At 43.1% G+C, this 16,169-nt stretch overlaps 3 protein-coding genes across 4 annotated transcripts in view; 1 reads left to right on the plus strand and 2 right to left on the minus strand.

The window, feature by feature from the left end:
* LOC134291115 (protein disconnected-like) overlaps positions 1–16,169 on the minus strand; it is a 71,560-nt gene that overhangs the window by 1,003 nt on the left and 54,388 nt on the right. The window lies entirely within an intron of this gene.
* On the plus strand, positions 367–3,149 carry LOC134291473 (uncharacterized). Its single transcript, XM_062859235.1, has one exon. It carries the CDS (start codon positions 822–824, stop codon positions 1,803–1,805), a length of 984 nt encoding a protein of 327 aa, XP_062715219.1. The 5' UTR covers positions 367–821; the 3' UTR covers positions 1,806–3,149.
* LOC134291474 (uncharacterized) lies at positions 2,497–12,745 on the minus strand. Of its 2 annotated transcripts, XM_062859236.1 has the most exons (4): positions 12,367–12,745; positions 11,717–12,007; positions 10,481–10,909; positions 2,497–3,155 (listed from the first exon to the last, which is right to left on the minus strand). In XM_062859236.1, the coding sequence occupies exons 3-4, from the start codon at positions 10,904–10,906 to the stop codon at positions 2,601–2,603; spliced, it is 981 nt and encodes a 326-aa protein (XP_062715220.1). In that variant the 5' UTR covers positions 10,907–10,909; positions 11,717–12,007; positions 12,367–12,745; the 3' UTR covers positions 2,497–2,600. The 2 variants fall into 2 exon arrangements, with proteins under 2 accessions (XP_062715220.1, XP_062715222.1); XM_062859238.1 differs by lacking the exon at positions 12,367–12,745 and having other exon boundaries at positions 11,717–12,357.

Raw genomic sequence — 16,169 nt, forward strand, 5'->3', positions numbered from 1 at the left:
ACAAGTGGCAATAGCGTGGCGCTGCAATCGGCTAATTTCCCATACTAATTTAATTCACCACTGACTGTCGGCGTTTTACCGACAGTTCGTTTTATTTAATAAAATTTGATAGATTTAAGCATTTTATGTTAGTATGAAAATTTGCATACAACTTTTGGAGGATGACTTGTATGGGAAATATCGTACCTAACATAAATCGCTTAAAACTATCAAATTCGATTTGGTAAAACGAAATATTTTGCATGAGTCGTTAATTTAGATGTTAATTGACCAATTAACCTTTTGATTGGTTAAAAAAAAATATTTCCAAGCTTAATGGCTTGCAGTCAAAAAAGCCCAAAATCGCATATTTTGCCTTATATTGAGGTATAGCTCAAAATTGTGACGAGTTAGAGCAAATCTGAGCCCGGATTCGGATTCAGCGGCCCAAAATCCTTTGGAGACACATAAGTTTGCTCTTGAGACACACAAAAAGTTAATTTTTGTTACGCTGTGTAATCTGGGAACAAAACGAAAACGGAAGAAGTTAAAAATGTGAAACTAATGTATTCTCCTGGTTCTTATCGGAAGCTGCATGAAATTCCAATCGGCTTTCACTACACATCTCTAAGAGCAACCTTAACGGGCGCTACTTTTCGAGCAGCGCTGCTAACTTCACCACTCGCTTCTATTTTAGTTTAGTCACCCTTTTTCGTACCGGCAGCTGCTAAACAAGGTTGTCAATTCAGTCACCCTGTTCCGTATCGGTTGGAGCTATAATTGTAAACAAAAACAAAACACCAGAAAGTGCTGCAAGAGTTCAGTGAATTTTTATTCGAAAAATGGAGATGGAAATCTTTTCACTCGTTTTTTCTGAATCCAGCGATGACGAGCTGGAATTTATGGGACAAATGCTGGTTCATGGACAAGCCGTCGTCGCCGGAACGGTAGATAGCCGTGAAAAGAAGAAGCGTAGCAGGAAACCTAATATCGAGAGGCAAGCACAGGAAGGTGCCCAACGTCTGGTGGCGGATTATTTCGCCGTTAATCCAACATATACTGATGACCAATTCCGTCGACGATTCCGGATGAGTCGCACCTTATTCTTGCGTATAGTCGATGCAGTGGAAGAAGCAAACATCTACTTCCGACAACGGTCGGATGCAACCGGAAAATTAGGGTTCACCCGGTTGCAGAAGTGCACCGCAGCAATGCGACAGTTGGCGTACGCAACTCCTGCGGACGCCATTGATGAAAACCTGCGGATGTCAGAATCCACGGCGCGCAATTGCTTGCTGCAATTCTGCGGAACCGTTGTGAAAGTGTATGCCGAGGAATATTTGCGATCCCCCAATACAAACGACCTGCAGCGATTGCTGAATGAAGGCAAAAGCCGTGGGTTCCCAGGAATGCTTGGATCCCTTGACTGCTGCCATTGGGAGTGGAAAAATTGCCCAACTGCTTGGGCTGGACAGTTTAAAGGCAAGGGGAAAAAGCCCACAATCGTCCTCGAAGCAGTGGCTTCATATGATTTGTGGATCTGGCATGCATTTTTCGGTATGCCAGGATCCATGAATGACATAAATGTCCTGGAGCGTTCCCCCCTGTTCAATGACCTGTACTGTGGACGAAGTCCTGAGGTGGAATTCGAAATCAATGGAAACATTCATCATGCTGGATATTATCTGGCAGACGGAATATATCCTCCCCTTTCGACGTTGGTGCAGACCATTTCATCGCCATTCGGACAAAAACGCAAGGTATACATATTTAATAGACAATTTGAAATTATTGAAAAAATAAGTCGAATTTTGATCCTAAATTAAGCATAATAAGGTGCGTGACTATTTAGGCAGGGGGGGGGGGTTAATTTTGAGCGCTTTTTCGCCATTAACTCATTTGATTTTGAACCGTATTTGTAGTATTTGAGACAAACCATTAGGTGTTTGATTTTGGCGTAAAAATAAATCCAAAATTAACTGTGAAATCGGAACACGAATTGAAAATTGTATGCACAATTTACTTTTGTCTCTTTTCCGCAGCACTTTGCAAAGCGACAAGAGGCAGCTAGGAAGGATGTGGAACGAGCTTTTGGGGTACTGATGGCACGATTCGCCATTTTAAAGAATCCCGCTCGACTGTGGGATAAAAATGATCTCGCGACAATCATGCGAGCTTGTATCATCCTACACAACATGATAATCGAACATCAACGAGAAGCTACTACTGAGGTTGAAAGAGACTACTGGACATGCGACGGAACAATCAAAATGGGCTGTGGCGATACGGACTTCACTGCTTTTCTAGGGCGTTACGAGCGTGTTCATAGTGCAGTGAAACACCATCAGCTGCAAGAAGATTTGATTGAGCATCTATGGACGCTGAAGGGAGAAGAAGAAGACTAAGTAAATTACTCTTTTCACACGCACATCATCGAAACATACCTGCACACAAAACCAGCCTACTAATTTTAACACATTTTAACACACAAAAAGAATTAAATCGACAAAATAAACATTCAAGTTAAAAACATTTATTTATTCGGCAGTATAAAACGAACAGTATTTTAAAATATGTTTTAATAACATAACGAAACATACGATACATAACAAATTAGATTGTTAATTACCACCATCTGTATCTGAATCAGAAACCTGGTCTGAATCCCCATTCCTATCAGGGTTTAATTCGACATCAACGTACTCTGTGACGTATTCCGCGGTATCAACGTTGCCATCGTTTTCAACTTCATCAACTTCAGACTCGTCAGTAATGTCGTAAGAATTATGTAGCGTTTCGGGTACCACATTTTTCGCCATAGCCTGCTGGAGTATTCTTTCTTGTTCCATTTCGTAATACTTTTTAGCCGTTTCACTAAGAGTGGAGAAATCAACCGACATGATGGAGTGATTCACCATCCGATTAATGGCTTGTGTTCGTTCTCTTGCCAGAACTGCTTTCTCTTTTGACGCTTCTGCTAGTAAGTTACCAGCTTTGGCTATCTGCATACCTGCGAGTTCAGAATTTCCTTTTAATTTTTGCTGATGTTTTGATGCTTTTTGTCCTATTGGGCGGCTAGTTGACGACGACGACTGAGTGGTAGATAAATCATTATCTTCTTCGAAATTTTCTCCATCATCTGATCGTCTACGCTTTGAGGAGTTCGCTGTCGCCGGCTGGAAAAAAACAATAAAACATGATATATTTTTTTTACAAAACGATCGAGAGTAATGCGATTGGTTCACAGATACGGAACTCAAAGTGAATTACACACAATATTGAAAATAATCTCGAAGAAACTGGCGGCATTCCGAGAAATACTGGTGAACATTCCGTATAAAACTTGATTGCATTCGTGGGAATTCCTCAAGGAGTGCATCAGGAATACCCCAAGGAGCTTCCCGAGAGTTCTCCCGGGGCACCGGGAAGCCCTATTGAAGTTCGCCGAGAATCAGTCTAGTAGTTCACCAGGAATTGCTTCAGGAGTTCCCTGGCAATTCTTCCAGTTCCAGAAGTCTTCGAGAGTTTCTCCTAGAGTTTGAAAACGAAGTAGTCGGCGATTTTTCAAATCGATCGTCTCACCACCGCAACGGGTGGGACTTTTTCATTAGTTTGTAACAACCACGTGACGCAAACGGTCGCTCTAGTTTTTTCGCTTAAAATAAAACCATTCTGTTAGTTTGTAACCCGTGCCTTTTCCGTGTTCCGGATAACCGAATCCCTTCAGAGTTCCTTCAAGATTACCCACGGGAATTCCTCCAGAAGTTCTTCAAGAATTTCTCCAGGAGTTCCCCGGCCTTCTCTCCAGGAATTTCCTGGGAATCCCTCCAGGGCCCTAGAGATCCCTCTAGGATATCCTAGGGAATTCCTCAAGTTTTTCTCGATAATTTTATCTGAAGTTACTCAAAATTTTCCAGAAGTTCCCCGGGAATCCCTCCAGGAGTTCCTCGGAAATCCCTCCAGGAGTTCCCGGGAATCCCTCTAGGAGTTTCCCGAGGTTTCCTCACGAGTTGTACGGAAATTTCACCAAGAGTTCATCAGTAATTTTTCAGAAGTTTCCCGGAAATGCCTTCACACATATTACTCCTAAATTACTCCTGAAGCTCCTTGGGAATTCCTCCAGCAGTTCGTCAAAAATTGCCACAGGAGTTTCTCGGAAATTCCTCCAAGATTTCCCCAAGAATTATCCCATGGGCTTCCCTTAACATTCCGTGAGAATTCATTCAGAAGTTCGCTAGGGTTTCCGTGAAAATACCTCCAGGAATTCCCTGGGAATTATTTTGGATTTTCTCTGGAATTCCTCCAAGAGCTCCTCAGGAATCCCTCCTTCAGATCCTTGGGAACTTCTTCAGGAATTTTTCGAGAATACCCCCTGAAGTTACTCGGAATATCCTCTAGGAGTTCCTCAAAAAATCCTCCAGGAGTTTCCTTGAAATTCCTTTGAAATTCCTCGTAAATTCCTCGGAGTTTTTTGAGAATTCTTCCAGGAGATCCTAGGGAATTCCTTCAGGAGTTTCTCGAGAATTCTTGCGGAAGTCACACAGAAAATTTTCCAGGAGAACCTCAAAAACCCTCCAGAAGTTCCCCGGGAATACCTCCATGAGTTCCGGGAATCCTTCCAGGAATTCTTTGTGAATTTCTCCAGAAGTTCCTCGGGAATTCTTTTGGAGTTCCTCGGGAATTCTTTTGGAGTTCCTCGGGAATTCTTTTGGAGTTCCTCGGGAATTCTTTCAGGAGTTCTTTGGTAATTCTTCCAGAAGTTCCTCGGCAATCCCTCCAGGAGATCCCAAAGAATTACTTCAGGAGTTTCTCGAGAATTCTTGCAGAAGTTACTCAGAAAATTTTCCGGAAGTTCCTCCAGGAGTTTCCTTGATATTCCTTTGAAATTCCTCGGAGTTTTTTTGAGAATTCCTCCAGAAGATCCTAGGGAATTCCTTCAGGGGTTTCTCGAGAGTTCTTCCAGAAGTTACTGAGAAAATTTTCCAGGAGTTCCTCAAAAAATCCTCCAGAAGTTTCTAAGCAATTCCTTCAGGAGATCCTAGGGAATGCCTTCAGGAGTTTGTCGAGAATTCCCCATGAATTTACTCAGAAAATTTCCCAGGAGTTCCTCAAAAAATCCTCCAGAAGTTCCCCGAGAATCCCTTCAGGAATTCTTTGGGAATTCCTCCTGAAGTTCCTTGTAAATTACTACAGGGATCCCAGGGAATTACATCAGAATTTTCTCGAGAATTCTTGCAGAAGTCACTCAGAAAATTTTCCAGGAGTTCCTCAAAAATTCCTCCAGAAATTCCTCGGCAATCCCTCCAGGAGATCCTAGGGAATTCCTTCAGGAGTTTCTCAAGAATTCTTGCAGAAGTTACACAGAAAATTTTCCAGGAGTTCCCTAAAAATCCTCCAGGAGTTCCGAGGGAATTCCTTTGAAGTTACTCGGAAATGCCTTTGAAGTTGCCTTTGAAGTTCCTTTTTGAGAATTTCTACTGAAGTTCCTCGGAATTCTTTTAGAAGTTACTCAGAAAATTTTCCAGGAGTTTTCCAAAAAAACCCTCCAGAAGTTCCTAAGCAATTTCTCCAGGAGATCCTAGGGAACCCCTCTAGGAGTTTGTCGAGAATTCCCCATGAAGTTACTCAGAAAATTTTCCAGGAGTTCCTCAAAAAATCCTCCAGAAGTTCCCCGAGAATCCCTCCAGGAGTTCTTTAGGAATTCCTCCAGAAGTTCCTTGGGAATCACTCCAGGAGATCCTAGGGAATTCCTTCAGGAGTTTTTCGAGAATTCTTGAGGAAGTCACTCAGAAAAATTTCCATGAGTTCCTCAAAAAATCCTTTGAAGTTTCTCGGAAATTCCTTTGAAGTTCCCCGGAGTTTTTTGAGAGTTTCTACTGAAGTTCCTCGTAAATTCCTCCAGGAGATCATAGGAAATTCCTTCAGGAGTTTGTCCAGAATTCTTCCAGAAGTTACTCAGAGAATTTTTCTCAAAAAATCCTCAAGAAGTTTCAAAGCAATTCCTCCAGGAGATCCTAGGGAATCCCTTCAGGAGTTTGTCGAGAAATCCCCATGAAGTTACTCAGAAAATTTCCCAGGAGTTCCTCAAAAAATCCTCCAGAAGTTCCCCAAGAATCCCTCCAGGAGTTCATTGGGAATTCCTCCAGAAGTTCCTTGGGAATCACTCCAGGAGATCCCAGGGAATTCCTTCAGGAGTTTCTCGAGAATTCTTGCGGAAGTCACTCAGAAAATTTTCCAGGAGTTCCTCAAAAAATCCTCCAGAAGTTTTTTTTTGAAATTCCTCGTGAATTCCTCGGAGTTTTTTTAGAATCCCTCCAGGAGATCCTAGGGAATTCCTTCAGGGGTTTCTCGAGAAGTCTTCCAGAAGTTACTCAGAAAATTTTCCAGGAGTTCCTCAAAAAATCCTCCAGAAGTTCCCCGGGAATCTCTCCAGGAGTTCTTTGGGAATTCCTCCAGAAGTTCCTTGTGAATCACTCCAGGAGATCCTTGGGAACTCCTTCAGGAGTTTCTCGAGAATTCTTGCGGAAGTCACGCAGAAAATTTTCCAGGAGTACCCAAGTAACCACGGTGCTGAAGCCTTACCCAAGTAACCACGGTGCTGAAGCCTTATTGCATGCAGATATACGGTGTACTTAGAGCAATCATTACTTTACATGCAAACTTAAAGTTGATTTAAAGTGGAAATGGGCAATTATGCGACTGCTTCACGATTATACCAGTATAATCTTTATTTGATTCTATAATTGCCCACTTCCGCTTTAAATCAACCTTAAGTTTGCATGTAAAGTAATGATTGCACTAAGTACACCGTATATCTGCATGCAATAAGGCTTCAGCACTGTGGTTACTTGGGTATTGCATGCAGATATACGGTGTACTTAGAGCAATCATTACTTTACATGCAAACTTAAAGTTGATTTAAAGTGGAAATGGGCAATTATGCGACTGCTTCACGATTATACCAGTATAATCTTTATTTGATTCTATAATTGCCCACTTCCGCTTTAAATCAACCTTAAGTTTGCATGTAAAGTAATGATTGCACTAAGTACACCGTATATCTGCATGCAATAAGGCTTCAGCACTGTGGTTACTTGGGTACCTCAAAAATCCTCCAGAAGTTCCCCGGGAATACCTCCAGGAGTTCCGGGAATTCTTTGTGAATTTCTCCAGAAGTTCCTCGGGAATTCTTTTGGAGTTCTTTGGGAATTCCTTTGGAGTTCCTCGGGAATTCCTTCAGGAGTTCTTTGGTAATTCCTCCAGAAGTTCCTCGGCAATCCCTCCAGGAGATCCTAAGGAATTACTTCAGGAGTTTCTCGAGAATTCTTGCAGAAGTTACACAGAAAATTTTCCAGGAGTTCCTCAAAAAATCCTCCAGGAGTTTCCTTGAAATTCCTTTGAAATTCCTCGGAGTTTTTTGAGAATTCCTCCAGTAGATCCTAGGGAATCCCTTCAGGTGTTTCTCGAGAGTTCTTCCAGAAGTTACTTAGAAAATTTTCCAGGAGTTCCTCAAAAAATCCTCCAGAAGTTCCTAAGCAATTCCTTCAGGAGATCCTAGGGAAGTTACTCAGGAAATTATCCAGGAGTTCCTCAAAAAATCCTCCAGAAGTTCCCCGAGAATCCCTCCAGGAGTTCTTTGGGAATTCCTCCAGAAGCTCCCCGGGAATACCTCCAGGAGTTCCGGGAATCCTTCCAGGAATGTTTGTGAATTTCTCCAGAAGTTCCTTGGGAATCACTCCCGAAGAATTCTCGAGACACTCCTGAAGGAATTCCCTAGGATCTCCTGGAGTGATTCACAAGGAACTTCTGGAGGAATTCCCAAAGAACTCCAGGATTTCCGGGGAACTTCTGGAGGAATTTCCAAAGAACTCCAGAAGGAATTCCCGAGGAACCTCAAAAAAATTCACAGGGAACTCCAGGAGGAATTTCTGTGGAACTCCTGAAGGTATTTCCGAGGAACTCCTGGAGGGATTCCCGGGGAACTCCTGGAGGGATTCCCGGGGAACTCCTGGAGGGATTCCCGGGGAACTCCTGGAGGGATTCCCGGGGAACTCCTGGAGGGATTCCCGGGGAACTCCTGGAGGGATTCCCGGGGAACACCTGGAGGGATTCCCGGGGAACTCCTGGAGGGATTCCCGGGGAACTCCTGGAGGGATCCTTCAGGAGATCCTAGGGAATGCCTTCAGGGGTTTGTCGAGAATTTCCCATGAAGTTACTCAGGAAATTATCCAGGAGTTCCTCAAAAAATCCTCCAGAAGTTCCCCGAGAATCCCTCCAGGAGTTCTTTGGGAATTCCTCCAGAAGCTCCCCGGGAATACCTCCAGGAGTTCCGGGAATCCTTCCAGGAATGTTTGTGAATTTCTCCAGAAGTTCCTTGGGAATCACTCCCGAAGAATTCTCGAGACACTCCTGAAGGAATTCCCTAGGATCTCCTGGAGTGATTCACAAGGAACTTCTGGAGGAATTCCCAAAGAACTCCAGGATTTCCGGGGAACTTCTGGAGGAATTTCCAAAGAACTCCAGAAGGAATTCCCGAGGAACCTCAAAAAAATTCACAGGGAACTCCAGGAGGAATTTCTGTGGAACTCCTGAAGGTATTTCCGAGGAACTCCTGGAGGGATTCCCGGGGAACTCCTGGAGGGATTCCCGGGGAACTCCTGGAGGGATTCCCGGGGAACTCCTGGAGGGATTCCCGGGGAATTCCTGGAGGGATTCCCGGGGAACTCCTGGAGGGATTCCCGGGGAACTCCTGGAGGGATTCCCGGGGAACTCCTGGAGGGATTCCCGGGGAACTCCTGGAGGGATTCCCGGGGAACTCCTGGAGGGATTCCCGGGGAACTCCTGGAGGGATTCCCGGGGAACTCCTGGAGGGATTCCCGGGGAACTCCTGGAGGGATTCCCGGGGAACTCCTGGAGGGATTCCCGGGGAACTCCTGGAGGGATTCCCGGGGAACTCCTGGAGGGATTCCCGGGGAACTCCTGGAGGGATTCCCGGGGAACTCCTGGAGGGATTCCCGGGGAACTCCTGGAGGGATTCCCGGGGAACTCCTGGAGGGATTCCCGGGGAACTCCTGGAGGGATTCCCGGGGAACTCCTGGAGGGATTCCCGGGGAACTCCTGGAGGGATTCCCGGGGAACTCCTGGAGGGATTCCCGGGGAACTCCTGGAGGGATTCCCGGGGAACTCCTGGAGGGATTCCCGGGGAACTCCTGGAGGGATTCCCGGGGAACACCTGGAGGGATTCCCGGGGAACTCCTGGAGGGATTCCCGGGGAACTCCTGGAGGGATTCCCGGGGAACTCCTGGAGGGATTCCCGGGGAACTCCTGGAGGGATTCCCGGGGAACTCCTGGAGGGATTCCCGGGGAACTCCTGGAGGGATTCCCGGGGAACTCCTGGAGGGATTCCCGGGGAACTCCTGGAGGGATTCCCGGGGAACTCCTGGAGAGATTCCCGGGGAACTCCTGGAGAGATTCTCGGAGGACTCCTGGAAAGATTCCCAAAGAACTTCTGTAGGTATTCCCGAGGAACTTCAAAGGAATTTCAGGAAACTCCAGGAGGGATTCCCGGGGAACTCTTGCAAGAATTCTCGAGAAACCCCTGGAGGAATTCTGTAGGATCTCCTGGAGGGATTCCCGAGGAACTTCTGGAGGAATTACCAAAGAACTCCTGCAGGAGTTCCCGAAGAACTCCAAAGGAATTCTAAGGACCTCCAGGAGGGATTCCCGGGGAGGATTTTTTGAGGGACTCCTGAAGGTATTTCCCAGGAGCTTCTGAAGGGATTTCCGGGAAACTCCTGGGAAATTTTCTGAGTTACTTCTGGAATTTTTTTTTCAAGAAATCACTGAAGGAATTCCCTAGAATCTCCTGGAGGTATTCCCGAGGAATTTCTGGAGGAAGTATCGAAAAACTCCTTGAGGAATTTCCGAGGAACTTCAAAGGAATTCCTAGGGAACTCCACGAGGGATAATCGAGGAACTCTTGGAGAAATTTCCGAAAAACTCTTGGAGGAGTTCCGAGGAACTCCTGGAGAAACTGCTGAAGGAATGCCCGAGGAATTTTCAAGGAAATCCTGTAGGGATACCCGAAGAACTCTTGGAGGATTTCCTGAGAAACTCCTGGAGGATTTTCCGAGGAACCCCTGGAAGATTTTTCGATGAGTTCCTGAAGATTTTTTTGAATAACTTCAGGGGGAATCCTCGAGAAACTCCTGAAGGAATTCCCCAGGATCTTCTGAAGGGATTCCCGAGGAACTCCTGGAGGAATTCTCAAGGAACTGCGGCACAGTTCGAAATGCGGACAAGCCGGTTACATCTATGCGAAATATCAAGCATTTATGTTAAAAGAAAATTTATTAAGATGCCGAAAATGTAGGGAAACAAATCTCTACAGTGTTCTCTTCAAAACATTGCGACTAATTCAAAAATATCTAAACATTCTCGAGAATACAATAAAATAGATGTTATCGTATGATTCTCAATAAATACTATTTGAATGTATTACCTTTGTATCTTGATATTGCTGCCATTTTGGTGCCTTCTCCAACATCTTGTAGGCATGTAACAAAGTGAACGGACCTTTGGTTGTCACGCTGTACAATGTTAACGCCTGTTTTAAGACGTCAGTAGGTGTGGCCCCTGATTGTTGACGGCCGAAGATTTGGGACATGCAGCCAGCGAACTTACTGCATGCTTTGTTGATGACGAGCCACCTTGCCTTCAGTCCGCTTGGCGCTCGCAGTTCTGGGTTGCACACTGAGCTGTTGGTCGTACAGATTTCTACAAACATTTCGTAGATGCGATCGTACAATGTATCCAATTTTTGGTTGGTGCCGGTCGCTCCATCTTGAGACACATTCAACCAAGCAATACAAAGGGCTTCATCTTCTTCCACTGTCCATTTTTTGCCCCGAACTTTCGATGCACTCATGTTCTGTAATTGAAAAATAATGATAAAAAATAAAATTTCTTTATGAAACAAATACAGGTGAACAGTACAAATGCGATAGATCTCCCTTTCCTTTTACTTTCATTGCGGGAACGCACCCTGTTTGATCTCAAAAGCCGGAGAATACAAACATTCCCACACACTAACCCACATTGCCCATTCGGGGGTCTGACTGCGCTTGTTCGACCAGACCCCTCCCCCTCCCCCGCTACTCCCCTCAGTTTTCAATATTCGAACCAACTTGGAATTTTATTTTCCCAACACATTAATGAATTCGACAAATGTCCGATGTACTATGCAGCAGTATGATCAGTATAACTTTATTAGATGACTTTAAGATCTTATTTTTACTGAACTTTTTGCGCGTATGTTTTCAGTTACTCCAAACATTACGCCACTAGTACACAGGGTCAAATATTTGACAAGGAAAGAACTCAAGAAACAACATCAGTTTGACACTAATGAAAATTCGATCGAGTCAAACAAGATGTTTGAGCATTGGTTTCTTTTTGGACAAATATTTGACCCTGTGTACTAGCAGCTTATCGAATTTTCATTAGTGTCAAACTGATGTTGTTTCTTGAGTTCTTTCCTTGTTAAATATGTGACCCTGTGTAGTGTACTTTAGGCCTTACTGCAAAGCACATTGGCCACATGACTAAAACCAAGGCTCTCTGGAAGATATAATCGAAGCTCAGGGTGACGATCCGAGGTAAATTAGCACTTTTATCACATTCACAGTGTGATAGTCCATTTTGGGGTGAAATCTGAAATAGGTTTTGTCTTTCTTACCGTCCTTGTTGTCCTGGAAAGTTTCTACCGGGTCAAAGATTTGTAGAACGTTGCGCTCTGTCTTTTTTGGCTTATTGGGTCGTTGGCCACCGAAAGTTGCGGGATGGAGTAGGCTTTTGTTGAACTGCGGATTGCCTGATCATGCACCGCTGCCTATTGCTGTTTCTGCTGGTGTTACACTGTTTGGCCTGTCGCTGCTGCTATGCAGTGGGAGGCGAGACAGTTCACGGATTTGGCGGCACCGGGTGTGATATGCTTGCACTTGTTGCTGCTGCTGCGACGACGAAAACACTGCAGATAAAATTTCTCGGTTTAGTTTTAAACATACCTACTACACTACCGTTTTGTGAAATATGATCACAGCATTGAAAGGACTATTTACACAACACTACATCAGAACGGCAGCGAGTCGGGAGCCGGAAGTTTTTCCGTTGAATTGTTTTATACATTGCAAGAAAAAAAGGATCCTCCAGAACTCTAAGTTTGCACGGTCGGTTTGCTGAATTGAAGGACCAGTTTATTACCTGCCTGGATTGCGGAAATCAACATAAATCGAAGCCTGCCGTGGCCGTTCCTGATTCAGTGAAGTGAAAAGCGTCCCGGCGGTGATAATCAGCATCATTTTTAAAGAATAAACTAGAAAAACTTACCGAATATTGAAAACTTGTGCAACGTTCAGACACAAAAACGACAACAAACTCGTCGCGGTGTTTTGCTTCTGACGTTTTGTCCAGCCTTTTCTAGCGCTGCTGTCGCGCTACTAAATTTAACCACCCAACACCTCCCGGCTGCAGCGCTACTACTCTGACAGCGCGTTTAGCAGCGACCGTTACGGTTGTGTGCAATGATGCAGGGCTGCCAAACGGGGTATAGAAGCGCACCGTTAAAGGTGCTCTAAGATAGTGTAAGATTCCGTTCCGGTTCACTAAGTGCTGAGAAAAAAAAATTGTTCCACGTTTTTTTGACAGTCGGACCAGCGCCGCCATGGTCGCAATTTTTTCCGCAGTCAAGTTCACAGATTGTGAACAATCTCCGGTACCCACTTACGTAATTTATGTTTAGTCCCTTACTGTCAGAGCTGTCAGATCAGTGTACACGCTAACCTGAAACTACCCATTGATTGGGTCGATTCTACCCGGATTTTTATGTTATTAGCAGCTGTCAAAATCCGGGTAACCGACCTCACATCAGAAGAGTAAGGTTTACCCTGATTGTGGGTAAATGAGTCTTCGTCAAAATCTCGCTACCCATTTTTTCTTGTTGTTTGCAGACGTCAAAATCTGGGTAAATGAAACTTGGACAAATTTTTCGCATGTCCGCGGCGGCGTCTAATCAGAAAAATAACGGGTCATTAAAGAACTTTGGATGGCGAAAACTTTTGACTGGTAATAATGAATTATCCATTTTGTTCTTGAAATCAAGTTCGACCTATCTTTAAAATTTTCAGGCATTCTGCGTCGCTTTCCCAACTGCAACAAAATTGGCCAGGTTAGGAGTAGTAGCCCGGTGCAGGCGGAACGAACATTTGAGGTCACCTTCTGTCTGTCTGGTCACAGGTATGTTTTATCACGTCACGAGCCAGTCGATAATTTTAAACGCTAATTAGTTTTTCCCATACATTTAGGATCTGGCCCAACTTGGTGAGAACATCTTCCGAAAGAGATAGTCTATGCATTGTATGTGAGGCGAGGCTGCCGCACTTGAATATGGATCAATGGAGCCGTTTTTTAATGAATTCCTCAATACTATTGTTAGAAAACTTGAGCCATCAATAAATCGCTTATGTGTTTTACTTTGAGATTTTTTTTTCCGGCCGAATAACAATATTAGGAGAGATTCTTAATGTACGCTTACTCAGTTATGCAAAAATGGGTAGAAAATACCCTGATGAGAAACGTCTAAATCAGGGTAACCTTTACCCAGATTCTGCAGCCAATACCGGTAACCCAGATTTGAGTAAAGGTACCTTTACCCACTTTAGAGTAACTGCAGTTTTGCTCGATCTGGGTCGCTTTGACATCAATCTGGGTAGCTGAGGGTTAGCGTGTAACACTCTAAATATAATTTACACAAAAGGCAATTTACACGGAAAAAAATACACGGTAATGAATTTATTGGGTACCGGACTGGACACAGAAAATTTAATGGTTTTCTTTGGTACATCGAGGTCTTGAAATTAGTCTATGGTCGACCCGGCAGTGTCGGTACCGTGATTTCGGGTGAAATTGATCACTTTTAGCAGTTTTTGGCGAATAATTTTTGAATACTTATCGATATGATTAAATTCAATGCTTTAAAACAAGTACGGCCATGGATTTCATCCGTCAACGAGGTTGAAAATTCTACTGCAAATCATTTTATTACAAAAAATATCATTCGAAATAAAAAATCAAAAATTTTACTTTCGGGGTGAAATTGATCAGTTAGTGAAATGTTGTTGTAAGTGCTAAAAGTATTTTTTCCACCTGAATTAACCACCCTCGAATGCGAAAAGCTATGCAAAACTTTTACAACTTTACTAAAATTTTAATTATTTAAGCTTGAAGTTTAATCAATCTTAAGAAAACGCCTGAAAGTATGCAATTTCCATACTAAAAATTTTATAACTTCCAGAAAAGTACAATTCATGCATAAATTTCAATATTTATAGAACTTTCGATGACGAAATCGGGTTTAGCGAATACTTGGCAGCTAGAAACATTCATTCGAATATTCATTACATTTGCGATACAGCTATGGTAACAAAAGTTTGAAAGCGTCTTGGAAGTTCGTCTAGCACACAGTTTCGGAAAATATTGAAATTTATACAAAAATATGTGACTAATTGGCTGTAAAAATATAAACTCATCATTCAATAACTCATGAGACAGATAATGGACATTTTTTACAAATTGTTTTAGGTTTAAAGCGTTATTTTTACCAAATAAAAATGGACCTCTAGTCGATCAATTTCACCCCACTGATCAATTTCACCCGAAATCACGGTACTTTACGTTACAAAAACCCTGTTGAATGTTGAACCCTTCGTATGAAAAATCATACGAAGAATTCCCCTAGGAATCCTAGGAGGAATATCTTTGAGAATTCTCGTAAGAATCTCTGGGGGAAAGAATGAAGGAATTCCTGTAGGAATTCCCAAAAGAATCTCTGAAATTATTCCCAACTGAGTCCCAGGATAAATTCCCGATGGAATATCTGAAGAAATTTTCAATAGAGTCTTTGAACGAATTCCAAGGACTCAGCATGAATTTTCTTTGAATCTCAAAAGAATCGAAGAGAATCCTGTGATAACACAGTTTTGTAGATAACTTAACGTACATATGTACAGATGGGTAAATTATTGGTTAAATTGGGAAAAATTCCACAGTTCATGTGAGATTTGAACTCACGACCCTTATTCGCTAGACAAGTGCTTTACCATCTAAGCTACAGAGCCAAAATGGCACGGCATTTTAGTTGTCATGAGATAATTCAAATCTCATCGATCTATCTATATCATGTTCCTCTAAATCGCAAATATATCCATCTCTGTAGTACATATGTACGACGAGCGAATAAGGGTCGTGAGTTCAAATCTCACCTGAGCTGTGGATTTTTTCCTAATTTAATCAATAATTTACCCACTTTTTTGTCTGTATTAACGAGTTTTTTAGCCCTTGGCCGTCGGGACCCACGCTTTACTTCCCTTCCGAAGGAAGAACTCACATTTTGCGAATTTGTCGGGAGTGGGTTTCGATCCCAGGTCCTCGGCATGATAGTAACGTGCTTTAACCATCACACCAGATCCGCTCCATCTGTACATATATACGTTGAGTTATTTGAAAATCATAATTGATCACACGGATTGGTATTGCCGAAAATTTGCACTTTGAGACAGTTTTGTAGGCTTAGGCTTAGCCCGCATAAATTGATAAGGATACCAACGACAATGGACCCGACGCATTAATAAAGGGGTCGGCGTTAAGTCAGAGAGGACCATGTGTCTTTTTCCTAATTTCGATAAAAACGACTTTGAGGTTTACGGCTCCATTAATTTTGAGTTTTTCAAGAATTTTTCTTGAAATTTTCCGATAAATCTTGATAACTATTCATCGAAGCAACGCTCTGTATTGATTGCGAAAAAACGTAAAATGAAACTTAAAACAAAGCGATTGCTAAGTAATTGATTGTACTTGGTCCACTCTGACTGAACAATTTTCGTAAAAAAAAAACTACAACCAACTACATTATGCACTCATATGTAAACTGAGGATTCAAAATTTGATATTTTTTCTTGTAATACTGAAGATACCATTTTTCAATTTTTATGTTTAGTCAGAGTGGACCAAGTACAAAAGTTCAATATCACATGAATGGTAGTCAGAAAAATACGAATTTAGAAACTGTTGCTAGAAGGGGTGGTGGGGGTGGTCAGGGTACAGTTTCTAATCTTTTATTGTTTTTCAACATATGT

The sequence above is a fragment of the Aedes albopictus genome, chromosome 3 (genome assembly GCF_035046485.1).
Source record: "Aedes albopictus strain Foshan chromosome 3, AalbF5, whole genome shotgun sequence".
Classification (NCBI taxonomy): Eukaryota; Metazoa; Arthropoda; class Insecta; order Diptera; family Culicidae; genus Aedes; species Aedes albopictus.

Bases quoted from the DNA above. Each gene is read 5' to 3' on its own strand.
- LOC134291474 (XM_062859236.1), bottom strand. From the start codon at position 10,906: ATGAGTGCATCGAAAGTTCGGGGCAAAAAATGGACAGTGGAAGAAGAT. The intron at 3,156-10,480 runs GTAATACATTCA...GTTTTTTTCCAG, and splicing joins AGCAATATCAAGATACAAAG to CCGGCGACAGCGAACTCCTC.
- LOC134291473 (XM_062859235.1), top strand. From the start codon at position 822: ATGGAGATGGAAATCTTTTCACTCGTTTTTTCTGAATCCAGCGATGAC.